Source organism: Telopea speciosissima, chromosome 5, assembly GCF_018873765.1.
Source record: "Telopea speciosissima isolate NSW1024214 ecotype Mountain lineage chromosome 5, Tspe_v1, whole genome shotgun sequence".
In the NCBI taxonomy this organism is placed as follows: domain Eukaryota; kingdom Viridiplantae; phylum Streptophyta; class Magnoliopsida; order Proteales; family Proteaceae; genus Telopea; species Telopea speciosissima.
Window position 1 is genome coordinate 65,824,749 of NC_057920.1, and position 18,206 is coordinate 65,842,954.

Genomic DNA, 18,206 nt, shown 5'->3' on the forward strand with positions numbered 1-18,206 from the left:
TGTCGATTAATTCCATGCTTTAAATCCATGTTTTACTGTTGTGGCTAAGCCACTACCACCACGACAGACCGGTTTGGCGGGTTTGTGGAGATTGAACACTGAAGCTACAAAATATAAATTTCAGTCAGCAGGACCCAGAGAATGTACATGGAACAATTGCAAGTGAACATGAAGCAAAAATGGTTCAACACGAATAACATGACAGAGTATATGTGGTCTATGTTCAATGGCATTACATCCATCGGGAACCTTTCAGGCAGAGAGTATAAATCATTATTCAAGATAGAAACTAGCAAAAATGGAGGCTAATTCTATTAAAAATAGGGCCAATATGTGCCTTCCCAGAACTGGTGGAACACACCAAATTCCTCTATGTATCTCTAAGCCCAATCTGAGTAAAACCCTCAAATACTGTTGCTTCACAATGTGTTGTGTCCTTGCTCTTGTTGTCAGAAAACTACAACAGTGTGATGCCAATCCCCAGTGACGTTGGTATTTAATGGTTCTAGCAACCATCTAAAGAAGGGGAAGGGGTGGATAGACATTTTGTTAATGCAAACGACTTAACCATCCTCAATAGTAACCCCATGTTGTGGACTATGACATTCATTTATTAAACCCCCTTTTTCTCACTTCAACTTAGTGCAAATGCATTTGTATGTAATACCAATGGAGAGTAATGACACCCAGCAAATCTACGAGTAGCATGGTGATTTGGTCACCCAAATTATCAATCTCCATATTAGTAGAAGATGATTGCCATGCCATTGCCAAGGTAGACGAAACATATTTCAATAATGACTGTACTTGATTCATTTCCTTACGAGTGTCCACTAAGTTCTTGTTGGTTCCCACTTATAACAATCACACCTCAAATTCTCCAAAAATTTCTGTGTTCAAGAAATGATATTGAGCTGCAACGTGCTTTCTTTTAAAGTGAAAAACTGGGGTTTTATTGAAGTAAATAGTGCTCAACTATTGCAAAATAACTCGATTGGTCTAGATTCTAATCCTGTAATGATCTCATCCAAAATGTTATGAAGCTTTGCCACTACCTTATTAGCACTTTTAATGACATTTACTTGGCTTCTGTAGTCAACAATGGTACTGCTGGTTGAGGCTTTAATTTTCAACTAATTTGATAGTGTATTCAATAAAGTACATAACCCATAGTAGATCTCAGTTGCCAATTGTTGTAATATGTGTATAAGGGTAGATTTGTCCTTCGTCCTTGAAGGGTATTACTGTATCTGGACTCATTTCTATTCTATTATAAATAAAGCATGGCTGCTGTCACACTGGCAGAAACCATCATGCCCCAAATCACAACATGATATTAGAGCAAGGATCCACCTTGGGATCCAAACTCTAATACTACAGAGCCACCGTCACCTCCGTAGCGTTGCCACTTTTTCGGCTCCTTTTTTCATCGAGCCGCAACACCCCAGCAACCCTCGGTGGTGATTTCTTCTCCACCGAGGGTCTTTCCCTGTGTTTGTTCTCTCCAGCCTTTTCCTATATGGCTTGAGAGACTTTGTATTTGGCCTTTTTTGATCATTATGAAGATTTGATGCTGCAGCACTGCACTTCGCTCAGGCTTTCAGGATTCTGTTTAGATTGCTGCCCTTGCTTAGCACGTGTTAGAGATATTTCTTCTCACGGTTTGTGGTTCATCTGAGATCAGCAGTCATGTCGGATGTCACTACTGCATCAACTTGAACTGACAGAGTAAATCATGGATCTCACAGTGACTTTGTTTCATATTAGCTCTATCAAATTGGATGGGAGCAATTACATGATTTGCTCTCGATCCTGTTTACTGTCTATCGACTCCCGCGGTTTTTTCGGGTATCTTATAGGTGAATTTGAAAATCGTACTACTGCTGGTTCGTCCCAGAAAAATGGAGTTCTGACAACTCCCTGTTTATGTCATTCCTTATCAATTCTATGCAACGTAATATTGCACGGGGTTATCTTTTGTTGGATACTGCTGCAAAGGATACAAATTCTCAAGTTGGGAATGACGCTCAAGTCTATGAGCTGAGGAAGAAAATTCATGAAACCAAATAGAAGGAGATGTTGTCCCAATATTATTTTGATTTACGTGGGATATGACAGGAACTGGATTTTTATGAGGACTTTCAGGCTACTTGTTCCACAGATGCCGCAAACTTCAAGAAGCGTGAAGACAAGCTCCATGTGTATGATTTCTTGGCTGGTCTCAATGTTGAGTACGATCAGATTCCTGCTCATGTTCTTAGCCATGATCCTTTTCCATCTTTGGAGCAATCTTATTCTATGGTTCAGTTAGAAGACAACCGCCGTACTGCGATGCTGCAACCCATATCACAGGAGTGATCGGCTCTGTACTCTTGGCCTGGATCTCAGTCTCGGGGTTGTTTCACACGCTCGAATGATCGGTCAACTACTGACAAGGCAAGGAACCAGTTAGGTGTGATTATTATGGTAAAGAGTGCCATACCAAGGAGCATTGCTGGAAACTTCATGGTTGTCCAACCACTTCTTCTCGTGGATGTAGTCGTGGTTGATCCAACTAGGCTCATGCATACCATACTGAAACATCCGATGATGCCACCATGGGTGCTTCTTTATCACAAGATGAGTTGCTGCTTCTCAAGTGTCTGATGACCGAGTGAGAGTCCATATCTTCACCTTCATTGTCTGCTGCCTCTGTGCCAGACACATTCAATTCCAACTTTGCCCATTCAAGCATATCTCTTTCAGTGGTCACTATGCCTCAGTTGTATCTGTTCCTTGGATAATTGACTCGGATGCTACTGACCTTATAACTGGGTCTTCCAACCAATTCTTTACATATTATCCGTGTTCAGGTAAAGATAGCGTTCGGGTTGTTGATGGTATTCTCTCCAATGTATTTGGAAAGGGCTCCATTCAGTGCTTCTACTTGTTATTTTTATCATCAATGTTACATGTTCCCAATTTCTCTACTAATCTTCTTTCTATTAGTAGTCTTACTAGGGATCTAAATTTTAAAGTGACTTTTTTCCCTTCCCATTGTGTCTTTTAGGACTTGGTGACGGGAAAAATGGCTGGCAATGGCAAAGTGCATGGTGGTTTATACTTGTTAGACACTGATCTTCCTTCAACTTCCGCTATCAGTACATAGGCTCATCAAACAGATTCCTCTCCATCTGCTTTATCCGAGTTACATCTGTGGCATCGGCTTCTGGGTCACCCTCCTCTTGGCACTCTAGCTTAAAATTTTTCCTAGTTTATTTCAGCAATGTAATCCAAATGATTTTTTTTTGTGATGCTTGTGTTTTTGCCAAGCAAACTCGTAATGTTTGTCCTAGTTTTGATAATAAAAGTTCTGCCCCATTTCTTTTAATGTATTCTGATGTATGGGGGCCCTACCCATTATGTCTCTATTTCTGGTTATCGTTGGTTTATCACTTTTATTGATTGGCATATCCTGACTACTTGGGTCTATTTGATGCACCATAAAAATCAAGTCTTTTGTTGTTTTTAGTTGTTTCACATCATGGTTCAGACACAATTTGATGCCAAGATTATGACCCTTTGCACTGACAATGGTAAATGATATATGGAAGGACCCTTCTAATCTTGTCTTGCCAATAAGGGTATCATCCACCAAACAAGTTGTGTTGATACCCCTCTTCAAAATGGTGTGGCAGAATACAAGATCGGTACCTGTTGTAAGTGGCAAGGTCACTCATGGTTGAGATGCATGTCCCTCCTTGTTATTGGAGTGAGGTTGTCCTCACTGTTGCCTATCTTATCAACCGGATGCCTACCCGGGGGTTGGATTCTCGTTGCCCGCTTGATGAGCTCTTAGGTTCTTCTTCCTTTATAGTTCCTTTTAAAACTTTTGGCTGCGTTTGCTTTGCCAAAAATCATCACCTTCATGGCAATCTTGATCCTTGGGATCTCAAGTGTAGTTTCATTGATTACTTTGCTACCCAAAAAGGATATAACTGTTTCATCTACCCTCTCGTCTTGTTTTTGTAACCATGGATGCGGTTTTTCATGAGTCTGAAGCCTATTATTCTTTGTTTGCACCTCTTTTGGGGGAGAGTGCTATCCATAGGGAAGATGTGCCACTGGTTGTACCGTTTTACAATCCGATGTATTGTTGTTGAGAATGATGTTGAGAAGGATACTATTGTTGAGAAGGAGGATCTTCCAGTTCGGGGGGAGACTAGACCACTACAGGTGTATGTTCGTCCTCGAAGAAAGCAAGTAGATACCACTATCATTGTGCCCATGAAACCGTCACGCTGTGATCAAGGATCCACTCCGCCTTTTGGTAACTTATCCCGTCATAGTGATATTGATCCTTCTCTTGATTTACCTATTACAGTCTGAAAGGGAATTAGGTCTTGCACTCAACACTCTATTCTCATGTTGTTCCATATAAATCTCTTTCACCCTCCTAACGTGTTTTTGTGTCTTCCTTGCCTTTTGTTTCCATTCCTCAGAACTGGTAGGAGGCTCTAGCATATTCATGATGGAAAGACGCTATGATTGAAGAAATGAAGGTACTTAGGAAGAATGACACATGGGAATTGGTTTCTCTTCCTCCAAACGAAAAAACCTGTGGGATGCAAATGAGTTTTCATAGTTAAACAAAGAATGGATGGCACAGTGGACCGTTATAATGCCAGGCTTGTTGCCAAGGGCTTTGCCCAAACTTATGGGATTGACTACCAAGAGACTTTTGCTCTGGTTGTGAAGATGAATACTATTCGATTTATTCTCTCCTGTGTAGTCAACTTGGGTTGGGAACTACAATAACTTGATGTCAAGAATACTTTTCTTCATGCCTAGCTTGAGGGGAGGTTTATATGAGATTCCCCCTGGTTTTTCTTGCAAGGATACTCAAGAGAAAGTTTGCAAACTGAAATGGCACTATGCGAGCTGAAGCAATCACTCAGAGCTTGGTTTGCACATTTCCATAAGGCTATGGTCTCAGTTGGATATAAACAAAGTAATGCCGATCATACATTGTCCATCAAGAAGTTAGGTGATCACATTACCATTTTTATCGTATATGTCGATGATACTGTTGTCACTGGGAGTGACCCCGTCGAAATATCTCAACTAAAGGCTTATTTGGGGAAGAGTTTGAGATTAAACATATGGGAAAACTACGGTATTTCCTTGGCATTGAAGTTGCTCGCTCCACACAAGGTATTTTCCTCTCTCAAAGGAAGTATACCCTTGATCTCTTATCCAAGACTGGGATGCTAGGCTGCAAACCTATAGATACACCTCTTGAAGCTAATGCTCATCTCAAGAGTAAGGATAGTGAACCAGTTGATAAAGGCCGATATTAGAGATTGGTTGGGAGATTGGTTACCTTTTGCATACTCGGCCAATCATAGCCTATGCTATGAGTTTGGTTAGTCAGTACATGCACGATCCCTATTCCACACACTTGGAGGCCGTGTTTCGTATCCTGCGATACTTGAAGTCAGTGACTCAGTTCTAGGCAAAGGTGTGCTTTTCTCTCCTCATGATCATGTGTATTGAGGCTTTTATAGTTGCGGATTGGATTGGTTCTTCTGATGATCGGAGGTCTACATCTGGTTATTGTACCTTTGTTGGTGGTTATCTTGTCACCTGGCGCAACAAGAAACAAGTTGTGGTTGCTCGATCATGTGCCGAGGCAGAGTTTCGTGCTATAGCCCATGGTATTTGTGAACTGTTGTGGTTTCAGAATCTTCTACATGATCTCTGTGTTATTGTTCTATACCTATGATACTTGACGTATTGTGACAGTAACTCAGCCATTAGCATCGCTAATAATCCAGTTCAACATGATAGGATGAAGCATGTGGAGAACTGGAGATTGACCGACATTTCATCAAGGAGGAGTTAGAATATGGTGTTATTTGTGTTCCATTTGTTTAGTCCGGTGATCAATTAGCTGATGTGTTAATAGTAAAGCATTTCATCCTAGTGTGTGCAAGTTTGGCTTGTGTGACATCTATGCACCAACTTGAGGGGGAGTGTTGTAATATGGGTATAAGGGTAGATTTGTCCTTTGTCCTTGAAGGGCATTACTGTACTTGTACTCTTTCTATTTTATTATAAATAAAGCATGGCTGCTGTCGCATTGACAAAAGCCATTATTCCCCAAATTACGACACCCATATCTGTTAAATGCAAGATCCTGCTATATGTGGTTGCTTATAATCTGTAGTTTTTAAAACTTGACCCCAGGCATTGAACTGAAAGGATCCGGTTCCGGTCTGTTCAATACAGTTTTGACTGATCAAACAAAGGGTACCAAAGAAGAATTAAAAAACAATCAATATTTGGTGAAAATAAAGAGTTAAAAAAATGAGAACACACTCAAACTTAATTGGTGGTTTTCTGAAGACCAGATGCCCTGATTCCAGTTTTAGTCCACAGAGGTTCTATGTTCAGACATAACCGAGAAAGGGGACACATCCAATCTAGCCCGGTTCGACCGTCTGGTCTGGTTTATAACACTACGGTTTAGTTAACCATTCAATTGTGCATATTAGGTAATGAAGCACAAGCACCCACCTGGAAGCCTTTCGGTGAGCATTCTTCCATTGTGAATCAAGTATGATACTTATGTTTGAGGAGAGAAAAGCGTACTATCTTTAGGGATGAAAAAGAAAAATTCCAAATCTTATTCAAAGGTTCTTCATTCAGAATTAGGTTCTTAAAATTCTTCATGTTTCTTAGACTATGTAATAGGTCACTGAATATTCTGACATTTGGCCTCGCCAGGGACTATGAAATAATCATACACTGGACAATTATTGATGCTCCTACTTAGACAAATTTTATCTATCATATATTTCTTTTACATACCTCCAACTTGGAATCTTTACAAATCTTGCTCAAATCCGGCAAATTGTTGATGTAGTTATGTTGTAGTATTCCTCAATACCTTGTTCCACAAAGAAATGTAGGTGATTTGAGAAAAATAACCATATTTGTTTTTATTTTCTTTTTAACTTATCCCTTCTTACTGTTTTTTTTTTTTTTTTTGTGAATAAAAAATATATTACCAAAGCGAGGAAGAGCAAAAAAGGGGAAGGGGAGGATACACAGGGAGAGGGGGGGGAGAAACTATACAAAGACTCCAACCCTAAAAGCCCAACAAGGGCGGGCTAGGAGGCTGAAAGAAAAGAAATATCAAGACTCCAGAAAGTAACAATGTGCCTGTTCCTGGGAGAGTCCACGGGAGAACAATGGTGGAGCAAGTGAAGCTTGGAGCCAACATCGAAGAAGATGGCTTTCGAAATCTTGTTGAAAGAACGAGAGTTGGAGGTCCATCTTCTAAGATTTCTCTCCATCCAAATATGAAAAATAGCCGCCCCGAACACAAGCTTGCCCGCTGAGTCACAAATAGAGTTGCCAGAAAAAGACATATTTAACCAAGGCCACTCTCGGGCAAAGGGTAAGGTCTTCTAGAAGGGGGCCAGATGGAGTGAAGGGCTTTTTTTCAGATGGTGGAGGTGAAAGGGCAAGAGAAAAAGAGATGGTTAACGTCCTCAATACCATCCCAGCAAAGGATACAGGCTGGGGAGACAGGAATATGCCGGTGAATGAGAAAGGTTTTTGGGTGGGAAGGCAGTTGTTTAGGGTTCTCCTACTGTTGAAAACCACAAAATATGTGATTGAAATAAAGTTGTTTATAAGCACTGTATTGTAATGTTTCAATCAAAACTAGACTGATTTGGATGAAATGCCAAAATTTTGATCCGAACTTTGCATGCCTAGTGAGTCGACCTATGTTTCGTTTCGACATGAAATAATTTGTGAGATTTCGGCTGTTTTGATGGAAATCTTGAACCATGCATTTCTTCAAATAAGGTACTTGCTTTGGGTGCTATGGCCTGGCCTAGACGCCTGGCAGTTGCCGTGGCGTGCCTTGGTACAATGCCAACTATGTCTACTAGTTCTGTTGTCCTTTTATCAAGTGATGGGTTGATCAATTCATGCTTCTTTTTGATCATCAAAGAGTTTTGGGCATTACGTTCTGGTTGTTTATCCATCTTTTGTGCATTTCTTTGTACATTTTGCTCTTTTCAGTTTGATGGTTAATATCAATCTCCACATTTAGAGGATTTTTTTGCTGTTTCTAAGGATTAGAGTATTGACCTTTCATTTTTTAGTGTATATGATAGTTGGGCATAGTAAAATATTATTTTTTGATTCAGAACACTGCAATCTCAAAGTTTTTGTCCTGTTGACTTCTTGGAAATGTTAAAATACTGAAGCTCTTCCAAAGATTTATAGATGGCCAACTATGGTGGTCTTAATTCATATGTCTACTCTTCAACTCATCAGATGATTTTGAGTATTGTAGTTAAAATTTTTTGCCTTCTTAGTTGTCTCTGGTTTTAATTATTCCCCTGATCCTCTTTCTTTCCTCAGCTTCTTGGAAAAGAATGCTATGATATTGATATTGCTTTGGATGACATGTTGGGCCGTGAGTTCTGTGAAAAAGTCAATGAGTATTTGTCTCACAAAGGGGAAGAAAAGCAAGGAATTGGTGTCATCCAGTGGTATGTACTCCTTTTCTGCTTTTTCGTGATATATGGTCTGATGATGTCTGGTAAATATTATGAATAATATGGTAACTGGACTAAGCATGGAAGTATTGCTCATTTATAGGGTTGCATCTGTAAGTAAAACTTGCATTTGAATCTTCTATATAAGTACGAACTGTTTTTAGTTGGGTTAAGTATTAATTTCTCATGTAGGGATAATGTGGCTGGTATGGAAAATCCCTCAGATGGGGAGACTGCATATCCAATTTCCCCTTTCTCTTTGCCTGTTTGCCTCCCGAAATGGCCAAGTGGAACTCACAGAAAAAAAGTAGACTATTTTGGCAAAATTTCACTCATTTCGGTCTGACCGAAATGGCCTACCGAAATGAGATTTTGAACTATGCTTCCACCTGACCCTTAAAATTCACTACAGTTGGAGATTCCTTGATTTATTATTTGTTTTTTTACGGATGTTTGTTTTCAGAAACCAGAGTACCAGACTCATCAACGGAGAGTTTATTCTCTCTAGAAGATGTTGCCAATGAACTGTTACTCTTGGATTACTCTGTGTTGTGTTGGATGTGAATCATGGTGATGGTTTGACGTTTGCTATATTTGCGAGGGTGGGGGGAGGGAAGACATTTGCTGGCTTGTGCATCTGATATAGTGGTTCAGTTCTGGGCTCTGTGATAAGGTTTGAACTCACTGTGTTTTGTAGTTGACTTGTGGGCCTTTGTGGTTAGGATTTATTGAGGTTTATGTAGAGAAACTTGAACTTAGGGAAAGGCTTGGATGATCTCTTCACCCCAAGCCCCACTTTAGTTATAACAATAGTTGAATCATAAAATAATGTGTACAAGCAATGTGGGACTAAACCCATATACAAAACGAAGACATAAATAAAGGAAAAAAGGTCCAGAATACCCCTCACGGTATTCTAGCCCATATCTAACACTCCCCCTCAAGTTGGAGCATATATATCGTGCATGCCCAACTTGACTAAGATAGGATGAAACAGTTTGCTATTCAGCCCCTTAGTGAACACATCCGCCAGTTGATCAGTAGACTTCACAAAGGGAACACAAATGAGGCCAGCTTCAAGCTTTTCCTTGATGAAATGTCTGTCAACCTCCACATGCTTAGTGCGATCATGCTGGACAGGGTTATGAGCAATGCTAATGGCAGCTTTATTGTGAGATTGGTAGATGGACATCAACACCAATATCCTGTAATAATCCTCTAAGCCATAGAAGTTCACAAATGCCTTGGGCCATCGCACGAAACTCGGCTTCAGCACTGGACCTTGCCACAACATTCTGCTTTTTGCTATGCCATGTGACAAGGTTCCCACCCACAAAGGAACAATAGCCAGAGATAGATTTTATGTCAGGAGAACCAGCCCAATTGGCATCAGTATAAGCTTCGACCTTGAGGTGACCATTGGAAAACAAGAGAATTCCCTTTCCTGGAGCAGACTTCAAATACCTCAAAATACGACGGACTGCATCCATATGAGAGGAATAGGGATCATGCATGAATTGGCTCACCATACTTACAGCAACTGCTATGTCCAGTCTAGTGTGAGAAAGATAGATTAGTTTGCCCACTAACCGCTGATAACTACCCTTGTCAACAGGTTCACCCTCTTTCTCCCTAAGTTTTGTAGTGGCCTCCATAGGAGTATCCGAAGGATGACAGCCTAGCAGCCTTGTCTCAGTCAATAGATCCAGGACATGTTTTCCTTGAGAAAGAAAGATGCCCTTTGAAGAGCGAGCAACTTCTATCCCTAGAAAATATTTGAGAGAACCTAGATCTTTGACCTCAAACTCACAGCCAAGGAGAAGCTTCAAATCCCTGATAGCAACATCATCATTTCCAGTCACCACGATATCATCCACATAGACTATGAGTAGAGTAACCTTGTGACCAACTCGTCTGATGAACAAAGTGTGATCAGCATTGCTCTGCTTATAATCTGCTGAAATCATAGCCTTATGAAATCTGCGAACCAGGCCCTAGGTGATTGCTTTAACCCATATAGAGCTCGTTTCAACTTACAGACTTTGCCCCTAGTCCTGTCATCGGAGAAGCCTGGTTGAATGTCCATATATATCTCCTCCTCAAGCTCCCCATGGAGGAAGGCATTCTTTACATCTAATTGCTGAAGATCCCACCCAAGATTTGCAGCACAAGATAGTAACACCCTGATAGTGTTGAGCTTTGCCACTGGTGCAAAGGTCTCCTGGTAATCAACTCCATAAGTTTGAGTAAACCCCTTTGCAACCAGTCGTGCCTTATACCGATCCACCGAACCATCAGCCTTCAGTTTTACCACGAAGATCCATTTACATCCCATTGGTTTTTTCCCTGAAGGAAGTGCCACAAGATCCCACGTGTTATTTTTGTGTAATGCTCTTATTTCTTTCAACATTGCTGCCTTCCACTTTCCATCTGTATATGCTTCCTGCCAATTTTTAGGAATAGAGATAGAAGAAAGAGAGGATACAAAAGCACGGAAAGAAGGAGAAAGAGAACTATACGAAACAAAGCGAGATATGGGATGTAAAGTGCAAGTCCTAGTACCTTTGCGATGAGCAATAGGTAGGTTGAAAGGAGAGGGATTACCAGGAGATGAAGGATCCGGGTCTGGAGCCGGCAATTGGATGGGTACTGGTGCTACAGTGGGTTGCAGCTTCCCTCTGTTGGATCTATCCCTTGTATAGGTGATGATGTTGGAGTTGTCGATTCTCTTCTGAAATTCACCAATAGTCCTCTGGACAGGAGTCAGCTCCCCCTGGATAGGAACATTAACAACACTATTTTCTATGGTCTCCCCCTGTAAAGGATTCCCATCAGGTGAGGGAGGAATAGCCAGAGGAAGTTGGGCATCCAAAGTAGGCTGGGCAGCAGCCATGGGTGGAGGTAAATTAGGCTGGACAGCAGCCATGGGTGGTGATAAAGTAGGCTGGACAGCAGCCTGAGGAACCTTTGGTAGAGGAATCTCAAAAGGCACATCTTCACTAGAACTCTCCCCTTGAAGAGGTAGCGAAGAATAGTAAGAAAGGGACTCATGGAAAATAACATCCATACTAACCATGGTCCGGCGGGAAGGGGGATGGTAACACCTGTAACCTTTCTGGGTCGGAGAATAACCTAAGAAAATACAACGAAGGCCCCGAGGTTCTAGCTTGCCAGGAGATCTAGTATCCCTAGCATAACACACAACCAAAGACCTTGGGGGCCACAAGAAAGGAGGAATTTCCCATTAAAACATCAGAGGGGCTACGAGAGTTAAGAACCCGAGAGGGCAGCCTATTGATGAGATAGGCAGCAGTGAGTACCGCATCTCCCCAATATTGAGATGGGACATTCCTCGCATACATCAAAGCCCTGGCCATCTCTAGCAAGTGGCGATTTTTTCTTTCTGCCACACCATTCTGGGCAGGGGTATCAACACAACTAGTTTGATGAAGGATGCCATGGTCAGCCAAATATTTTTGAAATTGTGACTCAGTATACTCGGTTCCATTATTACTTCTCAATACTTTGAGAGTAGCCTGGAACTGAGTTTGAATCATTTTATGAAAATGCTGAAAACATGAAAAAACTTGATTTTTTGTATGCAAAAGATATACCCATGTATGCCGAGAATGACAATCAATGAAAGAAACAAACCATCGGTGGCCAGAAATAGAACGTTTACGACTAGGGCCCCAAACATCAGAATGCACCAAATTAAAACAAAAAGAACTCCTTTTATTAGAAACCGGATAATTTGAACGTGTCTGTTTGGCCAGAACACAAGCCTCACAAAAAAAGTCATCCTTAGTACGAAGGGTGACCAGACTAGGAAATAAATGAGCTAAGATTCCTAAAGGGGGGTGACCTAACCTAGAGTGCCACTGGTAGAGTTCAGAAGAAACCATGGAGTTTTGGTGTAGTGGAGAATGTAATGGTGGGGGAGAGAAGCAACCGTCATCAAGCAGATACAGCCCACCATGCACTTTACCCAATCCAATCGTCTTCCCAGACTCCAGATCTTGAAACACACAATGAGAAGGAAAAAAAGTGACTTTGCAGTTAAGATCACGAGTAATACTACTAATGGAAAGAAGGCTAGTAGTAAAATTAGGAATGTGCAAAACAGAAGTCAAGGGAAGAGAGGTAGTGCAGTGGATGATTCCCTTTCCAGATATGGAAGAAAGAGAACCATCAGCCACTTTGACCTTATCTCTCCCAGAAGTGGGAGAGTATTTATGAAACAAGCTAGAGGAACCGGTCATATGATCTGTAGCTCCAGAGTCTATGATCCAAGGATGGGAAGCTACAGAAGCACAATGACCTCCATATGGAATACCTGACCGGGCAAAGTGTGAACCTGAAGGAGCAGAGGAATTGGCAGTAGCTGATGTAGTAGAGGCTGCAGCAGCGGAAGACCTTAGCATACGTAGGAGTGCCTGTAGATCATCCTGGGATAGACCAGGGTCAGTAGCAGGGGCTGTAGTAATAGTCTCAGTCTAATGGGCCTTGGTCTTTGTCTTATTCTTGGTCTTGACAGCCTTTTTTGCTTCAAAATCAGCTGGTTTCCCATGAAGTTTCCAGCACTTCTCTTTGGTGTGATATGGTTTGTGACAGTGCTCACAAACAACATTCCCTGAAGTAGAATCACCAAGAGAAGCAGTGCCACTAGGAGCAGGAGTGGCAGGGGCAGCAGCCTTGAGAGCTGATCTGTCTGTAGGAGGGTGCAACATAGCAGTTCGCCGGTTCTCCTCAGAAGACACCAATGCATATGATTGTTCAAGTGTGGGAAAAGGCCTATGACCCAACACCTGAACACGGATCTGATCATACTCCACATTCAAACCAGCCAAGAAGTCATATACTCTGATCTTATCCACGTGCTTCTTATAGGAAGCAATATTAGCCACTGTAGTAGGGTGAAAGTCTGAGAAATGGTCCAACTGTTGCCACAGACTGCGGAGAGTAGCATAGTATTTTGACACTGAAAGTTCTCCCTGAGTGGTGTGAAGGACCTTCTTCCGGATTTCATATACTTGGGCATCATTGCCAAGCTGCCCATATGTTTCCTTGCATGCAGCCCAAATCTGAGAGGCAGTGTCAAGAAGAAGAAAGTTATGCTGTAAATCTGAAGTCATAGAGCCTATCAGATAAGACATCAGAACACCATTATTGGCAAGCCACTTCTCCTGAGTAGGCCCTTGGTCTGTAGGCATAACACAAGTGCCAGTAATATGACTGGTTAGACCACGACCTGCAATGGCAAAAGAGGTAGATCTGGACCATAGAAGATAATTCGAGCCATCCAGTTTAATAGGATTTGGTGGGAAGCTGTGGTACTCTGTCTTGCTGTGACCATCATTAAGTGCCTGATCTGAAGTAGCTGAAGAATTAGTCGAATCACCCATACTGGCAGCAAATAAGTCCAAGAATAACTTCAAAGTAAAGGCTGAAACACCTCTCAAAAAATCAGAACCAGCAGCCGAAAGAGACCCCTCTATCGATAGTGGCAGGGTTTTGAAAAAAACCCTGAATTGGTGAGATCGATAAAGGGACAAGTGAGGGACAGAACTTGCAGATAATTGTCTGTAACTGAAGTTGAATAACACTTTATAATGGAGAAAATATTCTGCAGAAATTCAGGTCCAAAAAACAGTAGTAACCCTAAGATCGATTGGTGTCAGGGTTTTTTAACAAAACTTGTTATGGTGGAGGATCGATCTAGGGATGTCTTCAAAAAAACTGAACTGATGAAGCCCAAAGTACAGTCGAGTGATGCCTTAGAAGTGGAGAAGCAGCTTCCAAAAAATCAGAAATAACAGAGGGCACAAACTCCTAGATCGACAATTATCAGGGTTTTGAAAAAAAAACCTGTTTAGTGAATATCGATTGGAGGAGGTCTTGCAATGCTGTGAGATAAGAACTGAAGCCAATAAAAAAAAATCCTGCTGCAGGTGTGGTCTTCAAAAGGAGGAATTGATTCCTTGTAACTGAAGTAGAAACAATTCCCAAAAGACTGAAGTTCCAGAAATCGCAGAAGGAAGTTGCTGGTTCCTATCGATCAGAATTATCAATCATGGTTGAGGTAATAAGGGCAGCAGCTGGATTGCATGATCACCTCATCAGTGCTGCCCTATATGGGAAGGGAGAACAAGGGAGAAGAGAGAGAGGGGAAGAAGATCGAGAGAGAGAGAGGGAGGAAAACTGAAATCGAAAGAAGAAAAAGAGCCCCTAGTTCGAAATTTGCTCTGATACCATGTAGAGAAACTTGAACTTAGGGAAAGGCTTGGATGATCTCTTCACCCCAAGCCCCACTTTATTTATAACAATAGTTGAATCATAAAATAATGTGTACAAGCAATGTGGGACTAAACCCATATACAAAACGCAGACATAAATAAAGGAAAAAGGTCCAGAATACCCCCCACGGTATTCTGGCCCATATCTAACAGAACTCACTGTGTTTTCTAGTTGACTTGTGGGCCTTTGTGGTTAGGATTTATTGACTTCTACATCACTTTGCATGACACATTTTTCAGATTACATAAGCATTAAATGTATTCTATTCTATAGCATCTTCCCATATTTTACTTTTCCAAGGTATTCGTAGTTTTACTTTTTGTTTATCTATATCACCATAAGAGTCTTACATATGATGCCAATTCTGCATTGCTGCTTAAAACATACTAAAGGAGTCTTTGGTGTGAAATTTTTTATTTTGCAGCAATCCTGACCAATCCAAACACTTGGAAACAGCGAGAATGCACCTTTTTGATGTATGGATTGATTTTGTAAACCTGAGATCTGAACACTATAGTGAGAACAGCCGCATTCCTACAATGGTAAGTGCTTTATCTCAGTAACACCAGCGTTTATTGGAGCATGTTATGTTCCCTCCTTCCCACAGACACTGTCTGTTTTGGAGTTCTATTTCCCAATTTGTTTGCCCATGACATCAATAAAATTCTTTCTTGTTTGCCCATATTACCCGTAACATGCTTAATGCATTACAGAGGGAGAGTGGATAGGGCATTAAAATAAGATTGGATTGTGCATCACACTGGTAGAATTATGAAGGACATATTGAAATAATTAATCTAATTAAAAACCGTTCTTCAAAGTGAGATTTGTCAAACATGACAGTCTTTGTAGGACAGGAGTATGTGGTTATTGCCAGTGACATTATGATAACGATCTTTAAAGGTGGCTTTATATTACGTTATAGTAGTGGTTATCTGTTATCTTCCTATTGTTTTATCAACTGTAGAGCATGCTTGATGAGCATTTGTCGGAATGCATTTTTTTAAAGCTTCTGGCCATTATTTCGTTGCAATGGCATGTGGAAATATAGATCTGCAGTAACTTTAGTTCATCAACTCTTCTTTTTATGATATGCAAAGAATTTCCCTTTGCTTTTATGTTAACTATGACAAGCAAACTTGCAAATTACTTGTTGATAAAGTCAGGTCATCATCACTTGTTCCCATTACATGATTCTTGTTTGGTTACTTAAAACTTTGAACTTTAGATCTTCTTACATTAAATTTATCCTCTTATATGGAGTGCAGCTTTTCATTCCAAGCAAAGTTTAATGAATTGGTCCCATTGAGTGGTTCTTATTTGGTTTCTTAAATTTTTTTTTGAACTTTGAAACTTCTAGCATTAAAACTTATCCTCTTATACGGGGTGCAGGTTTTAATTCCTAGCGAAGCAATTCAAAGAGATTTCTTTTGTTTTCTTTCTTCTTTTATGATTAACATATTTTATTAAAAAAGAACCTTAGAAAGAATGATACAAAGCCGGCCCAAAGAACTGAGGCAAGTATCCTTTTCAGGCCAGACAGAACACAGTATTGGTGTGGGATATGTGTGATCCTCCAAATACACATTCAAATTTTTCCCACTATTTATTTATTTATTTTATGGTTCATGTGAGGATTAAACATAGACAAACAAACACATAGTCGCATACCATGGAGTTTCGACTGGTATTTGACAATGCTATGCCTATTTAACCTTACATATTATAGATTTTCAGCAGACTTACATTTGGAGTTAATGTCATGTTGCAAGTTCATAATTGCATGCTAATTTTTCTGAAGGCTTCTGCGTTTGGATATGAAAAATGGGAACATCCTAATTATTAACTTTCTTTTCTTTTTTTGCTTAAAAATTATATCTAGTTGTCATATGATATCGATAACTCAATTTAACCCTTGTTAGATCCCAGATCCGTATCCTCTGAGTCCATTTATTTTATTATTTAACAATTGCAAAGGAGAGAAGTGTTCTGAAAGAAATTGTTTGCAAGTTCTAGGCTTCTGGAGGCAAAGTTATAGTCACCCAGTTGATAAGATGATCTTGTCTCCTCTTTGCTGCTTCCCAAGGTTTTAAGTATCGGTATTGGGTATTGTATCAGAAGGGTTTTTGTAAGTGACTTATCATATCATATCAGAGAGGCTCAAAATACGCTAAAGATTTGCATGGAAACACTTCAGAAACATATAGATATGCTTTAAATACATGCAAAATATTTTTTGAAGCATAATACACTTGAATAAACAGTAATTAGCTTCAACTTTTGGACATTAGGTAGTCGGACCCAATATCTTCCACGTGGCAGATTGGTGAGAGCCTTGGGTATATGTCAAACATATTTAATTCAAAAGAAGACATATTGTGACATGTGATTCTCTTTCTTACTTTGTTATTTGTTATGTACATTGAGATGCATGGAATAGTTGTCACAACATCTAGGCGACCCAAGGCGTTAAGGGGGCTTGGACAAAAGGCAACACCAACAAGGCACCCGTCTAGGCAACCAAGGCGCCTGGACGCCTTGACAACTATGATGTGTGGAATCACATACTCGTGAATAAAAAAAGGGTGAAGGTTGAAGTTGATCGAAACTCCAGAGTCCCTCTCCCATAACCTTCCTCTGTGAGAGACCCAGAGCTCTTCCACTGTGAGAGCTGCAAGGCAGGGACTATGATCCCATTGGCGGCGACCCAACTGGTGCTACATGGCAGTGCCTATGGCCGCCGCTGCTGCTAGCCACTGCTTTCTTCTTCCTCCTCCGCTTCTGTTTTTGGTTTCTGTTTACAGGGCCATATCGAGGGTATCGATAGTATTGGTGCTGTATCAGTACCGTATGATATGGTTGATACATATATAATTATTTAAGTATCATATCAGCACTGTATTGTATCAAGACCTTCCAATACCGATACGTATTGGCCAATATGATCCAATACAATACAATACTTTAAACCTTGCTGCTTCTTTTACCAAGTGTCTACATTGTTCGGAGAATTTCTATCATTCTCCAATACGTAGCCTAAATTTACTTCTCCCCTATGAATATACTTTGTTTTCTATCATCCCCAATAAAGCATACTTTCACTTCTCCACCTACCTTAAATTATATATTTTACCCTTGGTAGGATGTTTATGGGAATAGAAAAACACGTTACTTTTCCTCATTACTTTGTGGACTGCTTTCATCGTCTTTAACTTCGGCATTTCTGACCACCAGGCACCATGATGAATCATAATACAAGGTTGGTTGATACCCAATTACACGCTGGTTTGGGAGTTCATTGAGTATGCTTTTTTATATTGCAGTCTTGGAGAAGGAAAGAATATTGTG

At 40.6% G+C, this 18,206-nt stretch overlaps 1 protein-coding gene across 2 annotated transcripts in view; it reads left to right on the forward strand.

The window, feature by feature from the left end:
- The window catches only part of LOC122661191 (tRNA nucleotidyltransferase cca2), a 49,578-nt gene that overhangs the window by 741 nt on the left and 30,631 nt on the right, over window positions 1-18,206 (forward strand). For both annotated transcript variants that reach the window (XM_043856532.1, XM_043856531.1), the window contains exons 2-3: window positions 8,425-8,555; window positions 15,283-15,400. In XM_043856532.1, coding sequence (XP_043712467.1) covers window positions 8,425-8,555; window positions 15,283-15,400 — 249 coding nt within the window. The remainder of the gene's footprint in view (window positions 1-8,424; window positions 8,556-15,282; window positions 15,401-18,206) is intronic.